The 6,318-nt window shown below is 32.4% G+C and overlaps 1 protein-coding gene across 1 annotated transcript; it reads left to right on the forward strand.

The window, feature by feature from the left end:
• The first annotated feature begins 1,486 nt into the window (after positions 1-1,486).
• LOC131653217 (cysteine-rich receptor-like protein kinase 25) lies at positions 1,487-5,689 on the forward strand. Its single transcript, XM_058923301.1, has 7 exons — positions 1,487-3,117; positions 3,639-3,764; positions 3,845-3,966; positions 4,151-4,361; positions 4,465-4,702; positions 4,807-4,969; positions 5,131-5,689. Exons 1-7 carry the CDS (start codon positions 1,596-1,598, stop codon positions 5,461-5,463), a joined length of 2,715 nt encoding a protein of 904 aa, XP_058779284.1. The 5' UTR covers positions 1,487-1,595; the 3' UTR covers positions 5,464-5,689.
• The last annotated feature ends 629 nt before the right edge of the window (positions 5,690-6,318 follow it).

Raw genomic sequence — 6,318 nt, forward strand, 5'->3', positions numbered from 1 at the left:
AGTCCACAATGGAGTCTAAGATGATAGCACTAGCCACAACTAGTGAAGAAGCAACTTGGTTAAGATGCTTGCTAGTTGAGATCCCTTTATGGGAAAAACCTATGCCAACTATATTGATCCATTACGATAGTAGCGCGACTATTGCAAAAACTGAGAACCATTATTATAATAGTAAAAGACGTCAAATAAGAAGAAAGCACAACACTGTTTGAGACTATATCTTTAAAGGAGTTGTAAGAGTGGATCATGTACGCACTGATGAATATTTAGCAGATCCTCTGACGTAAGGATTAACTAGAGAGAAATCCTATAACACATCATACAAGATGAGACTAATGTCTATATGAATATGAGTTGCTCATGATGGTAACTAGACCTTAATGACTAGAGAACCCTGGGAATATATTCAATGGGTAATAAAAAGTTGTGGGTAATATGAGGTGATCATGCTAATGTGAATAAGAGAAGCATGAATCTTGAAGCAATAATGGGATGAGGTAATCGAAACTCTTAATGAGATTTATACTCTGTGTGAGGGAATACATAGGCTACAAGAGTACTCTTGATAGACTCATCTATGTGATTGTGGAACATAGGCCGATTCATATGGAATTTTGGGGCAGAATTCCTAGAGTCTTCAATAAACTGAGATACACGTGTAGGGCCATTAAGGCACGAGCTATTAGAATACACCTTAATTAAAACACAATTTTAATTTTAAAAAACTAATATAACATGGCAAGTGTAAGAATTTTGATTGGTTTTATGTGTAAAGTTAGTTTACATTGTCAGTGCACAACCTTTACACTTAAGAATTAAGAAGAAAAAGATATTACTCAGTACTTAAAAATAAATAACTTAGCCTGACTGTTTTCGGTATAGAGGAGTTATTTAATTAGTATGCATGTGAATATATTAGAAAACAATTTCTTCTTTCTATTATTATACATTATATTAGTATTTTAGGTAAATTCACATTGAATTCTACTATTTGATTGGACCGGAGTTTTGGTATCCAATTACACTCAAGGATACCGCAGTGTTCAACAATATTTTAAAGGTGAATTCTTATCTACCAAACACAAAAAGTTGGGTAGAGTTAGTGTAAAATGCTTTGGAAAAACAAAAAAGTATACTATTTAATAATTAATTAAATATGATAAAATTAAATGTTGCAGTGTGATTGATGAAGGTGAATTCAAATTGTCCCCATGAAATTGTCCCCTTGATGAAAGGTACATTACCCAATTTTTTGTGATGGATAGAGAAGTTGTCCCCTATTTTAAATTAATTTTAACAAAACCTAGAGTAAGAACTTTCCATTTTTCATCTTGCTAAGAAGTTTCTACGACACATCCACATGAGGTGTTATACGATTTTTTTCTACGTCATATTTTATTTTAATTATTTTAATTTATATTAAAATTGTATATTAATTTTAATAAAATCTAGTGTAAGAAAGAACTTTTCCATTTTTCATCTGCTAAGAAGTTTCCATGACACATCCCAAATGAGATGATATAAGACTTTGTTTTACAATAACAAACTACGTTCTGTTTTCCGTCTTGCCGTTAACAAACTTCAGAAGATAATTCATGGATTACTCTAAAATTCTCCGTTTCTATTTCTTTGTTACATTCATGTGTTTTGCAACAATAAAGGCACAAGGTAGTCCTACTTTCTTGTATAATGTTTGTTCCGGAAACAAAACCACAGCCAATAGCACCTTCCATGTCAATCTTATGACCCTCCTCTCTTCTTTGTCATCAAAATCCATTAGCAACATGGAATTCTATAGCACCACAGCCACTGCCATAAACGCCTCTGACTCTGTTTATGGATTGTTCATGTGCAGGGGGGATGTATCCTCCCAGCTTTGTCACGAATGCGTGGGTAATGCAACCCAAACACTATTCTCTGATACAGACTGCTCTTTGTCAAATCGAGCGGTGATTTGGTACGACGAGTGCATGGTTCGATACTCCAACAATTCTTTCTTTTCCATGGTTGCTACAAGCCCTGGTGTTTTCTTGATGAACACGGCCAACGTCTCAAACCCAAAAAGTTTCATGCCTTTATTGTCTTCAACTATGAATGAAACTGCAGAAAAAGCAGCAAGTCTCCTTTCTAGTTACAGTAACAAGATGTTTGCCACAAATGAATCAGAAGTTTCGAAATTTCAGACTCTTTACTGTCTAGTTCAGTGCACGCCGGATTTGTCGCCCAATGATTGCAGAACCTGTCTCAGTAGTGCTATTGAGTATCTTCCACAGTGTTGTGATGGAAAGCAGGGTGGGAGAGTTCTGTTTCCTAGTTGCAATATTAGGTACGAACTTTATCCTTTTTATAGCTCAGTTAATGCTTCCTCACCAAATGCTCGTGTTCCAGAAACAAATGATTCCAAAGAAGATGCAGGTTTTACACAAGATCCATTTTATCTTGACTATAATTGCCCAGGTGGCAAGAGTACAATCACTCAAAAAAACTTCAAATTACTTCTCTCTTATTTGTCTTCCAACGCCACAAGCAATAAATTTTCCTTAGTTAAAGTGGAAGACAAGGTGTACGGCCTATTTATGTGTCGAGGTGACCTCCCCCCTGGCCTCTGTGAAAGGTGCGTGAAAAACGCAACTGATCGAATATACTCAAGTTGTCACTCATCTCCAGAGGGTATAATTTGGTACAGTCACTGCTTGCTTCGCTACTCTAATAGGAATTTCTTCTCTGACATGAAAACTAGTCCTATGTATCGCCATATTAATACCACCACATATTCCTTCTCGGACCAAAATTTGTTCACTAGTAAATTATCAAATCAGTTATCTCAACAAGCGAATGATACAGGAGACACTGTGGAGAGATATTTGACGAGGTCATCAAAATTGAATGATGTACAAACCTTGTATACACTTGAACAATGTACTCGGGATTTGTCTGGTAGCCAATGCTCTTCATGTCTAAGTGATATAATCAGTTCATCAATTCCGTGGTCATTTTTGGGCAGTGTTGGAGGAAGAATTATATATCCTAGCTGCAATCTCAGGTTTGAATTGTTCCAATTTTACGACGATGTTGGTGAAGCTCAGTCGCCTGAGAGTCCTCCATTAGGAAATAAAGGTGAAACTCTTGCTTAACAGAAAAAAGACATTACTTTAGGTAGGGTAGGGAATAGTGGTGTGCATAGTTAGTTATTTTCAAATACTAAATATTAACCATTTTAAAATAATTTAAATGGTTTGGATTTATAATCATAACCATATTTAAATCAAAATTGATTATAAAATCGATTATAAATTTTGTTATGATTATATAATCGGTTTTCTAAAAAAATTCAGTTTTAAAAATTCAGTTTTTCAAAAAAATAATTTATTTTGAGAATTAAAATATTTATATTTAGATAATAATCGAATCTAAAATAATTTAACTGATTAATAACTATTTAATTATATCTAAATATTTAAAAATAATTTGAATTTAATTATGGATTTAAACATCAGAATCTGATATTATAGAGACCCCTGATAGAGAAGGTACACTTATTAGATTTATAAACGGAAAAAAGAATGCATTGCCGTGTAAATGTCAAATGCTGTGTAACCATGTCATTTCTCTTATAAATATTACCTGTTTTTTTGCAGAGAAATGGAGAATTGTCGCCATCGTTGTTGCTATCATTATTTCGGTGATACTCTTTTCTATTGGCTACTATTATTTTCTGAGGAGAAAGGGAAGAAAGAGTCGTAGAACAATTCTCCGAGAAAATTGTGAGTATTATTTAACAGAAAAAGGTCATTTCAAGTTTGATAGCTTAGTCTAAACAATCAATCCAATAATGTTTATCCAGTTGGGGAAGAAAGTGCCAGTTTGGAACCAATGCGATTCGACTGGGTGACAATTCAGGCAGCAACTAACAACTTTTCTAAAGATAATTACATTGGCAAAGGTGGATTTGGAGAAGTTTACAAGGTGAGAAAATGAAAAATAAAAATCCTTAGTTTCTAATATAAGTGATAAAATAAATATTGCATTTGAAAAATAGTATACATTTTACTTAATTGAAAAGAAAATTTCTAACTGAATGTCACATATAAATGAAGTAAATATTAAAAATATTGATTAAAAATATTATTATTTTTGAATATTATTTTAGGGTATCCTTCAGGATGGACGAGCAGTCGCTATAAAGAGACTTTCAATAAATTCGAAACAAGGTGTTGAGGAGTTTAAGAACGAAGTTTTATTGATAGCTAAACTTCAACATAGAAATCTAGTAATATTTATTGGATTTTGTCTTGAGGAACACGAGAAAATACTTATTTATGAATTTGTGCCCAACAAGAGTCTTGATTACTTTTTATTCGGTTAGACACTTGCTCTTTCATTTGTTTTTAGTTAGATTCATGAATTACATATATAACTTTTTCTATCTATGAATTTAAATTTGTTTCATAAACAATTTCTTAGATTCTCAATGCAAAAAGTTGTTAACTTGGGCTGAACGCTTCAACATCATTGGAGGAATTGTTCGAGGAATTCTTTATATGCATGAACATTCCAGACTCAAAGTTATCCATCGTGATCTCAAACCTAGTAATATTCTTTTAGATGAAAATATGATTCCTAAAATTTCTGATTTTGGTTTAGCTCGAATTGTTGAAATAAGTCAAGATGAAGGGACTACAAATAGAATTGTTGGGACATAGTAAGTTTTGAATGTTTATATTCCTTTTCTATCTATTTTCCCAATTCTTTCTAATTAAGGTAAACTTTAGATAAAATAACACTGAACTTACTTATTTTAAACAGTGGTTATATGTCTCCGGAATATGGAATGCTCGGACAATTTTCTGAAAAATCAGACATTTATAGTTTTGGAGTCATGCTTTTAGAGATTATTGCAGGAAGAAAGAATATGAGTTCATATACACCCCACCATGGTGCTGAAGGGGTTAATGGGCTCTTGAATTATGTGAGTCTAATGATCTAACTATATATACTTTTAAATGGAGCAATATTTTAGCAATGCTTTACATATATTGTGATTGAATTTCAAATACATTCTATGTGCTTAAATTCATCACATGTAACCAAGGTAATAATTTAGAAATTTAAATTGACATATCATCTCAGGTTTGGAGACAATGGAAGGATCAAACACCGTTGAGTATATTGGATCCAAATATTAAAGACGATTATTCAAAAATTGAAGTAACCAAATGCATTCAAATTGGTCTATTATGTGTTCAACATAACCCTGATGCGAGACCTTCAATGGTGACAATTGTTTCTTATCTTAGCAGTTATTCGATTGAATTACCAACTCCACAAGAACCTATATTTTTCTCAAGTGGTAGAACTAATTCAAAATCAGATGCCCAAGAATCAAATTCAGCTCAATCTGCAAACAGTTCGTCTCTATTCTCTATGAATGAAATGTCTATCACTAATTTTATTCCTAGATAGTTAATTTAATTTGATTTTAGCTGTATTATTGCTGTCAACAAATTATGTCTTCCCGCATCAATATGACATTGAAAAGGATTGAGAAAACATTGTAAAATTTTTGTTGAGTTTATAATTTGTATCGCGTTGGAGATTATTAACTATTTGTTGAGTATATATGTATCTTGTTGGAGATTATATAGCTATTTGTTGATTATAGGCACCATTGGCCAATCTGTTTTAGCAAAGATCGATTGTATCCATTGTCTTTTATTTTCGTTTATCTTTAATTTTCTATATTGGTTGTTGTTTTGATAATTAGTATTAGATGGGGTGATTAACACTGGTGCGAAATTTGAAGTTACAAGGTTCGGCAGAACGGGTAATTATAAATTTTGGATTATGTTAAATTCAACAAAATTTATTGAAGATGTTGTGTGAGAAGAAACCAAATGACATGGATGATACCTGATGACTTTCTTAGCAAGTGTACTAATACAGTCGAAGTAATAAAATAAATTTGTATCAACTGAGATTGCAAATTCGAACAAGGTGACAATCATGCGATTTAAAATAATCAAAGGAGGGTTTTCAATATTAGTTGGCACGGAAAATAAGTACGAGAGTAACTTGGATTAAAGTTTCGATAACGAAGAGCGATTCGATCTTTATTCGAAACCCTTAATTTTTCCTGATAATGAATGTGTATGACTTGAATAATAATTACTCTATAATTATATGATGAATTAACAACACCATTGCACCCAATTATGTGGTGTACAACTCACTAGTTAAAAATAACTCTCCCTAATTTCTTAGGCGAATTTGAAGTAACATTAGGCGTTCTACGTTAGTTAATTCTCTATTCACAACTTA

Source organism: Vicia villosa, linkage group LG2, assembly GCF_029867415.1.
Source record: "Vicia villosa cultivar HV-30 ecotype Madison, WI linkage group LG2, Vvil1.0, whole genome shotgun sequence".
Classification (NCBI taxonomy): domain Eukaryota; kingdom Viridiplantae; phylum Streptophyta; class Magnoliopsida; order Fabales; family Fabaceae; genus Vicia; species Vicia villosa.

Coding starts and splice junctions, on each gene's coding strand:
- LOC131653217 (XM_058923301.1), top strand. CDS start 1,596: ATGGATTACTCTAAAATTCTCCGTTTCTATTTCTTTGTTACATTCATG. Junction 3,765..3,844: donor AACAATTCTCCGAGAAAATT/GTGAGTATTATT, acceptor ATGTTTATCCAG/TTGGGGAAGAAAGTGCCAGT. Junction 4,703..4,806: donor AATAGAATTGTTGGGACATA/GTAAGTTTTGAA, acceptor TATTTTAAACAG/TGGTTATATGTCTCCGGAAT.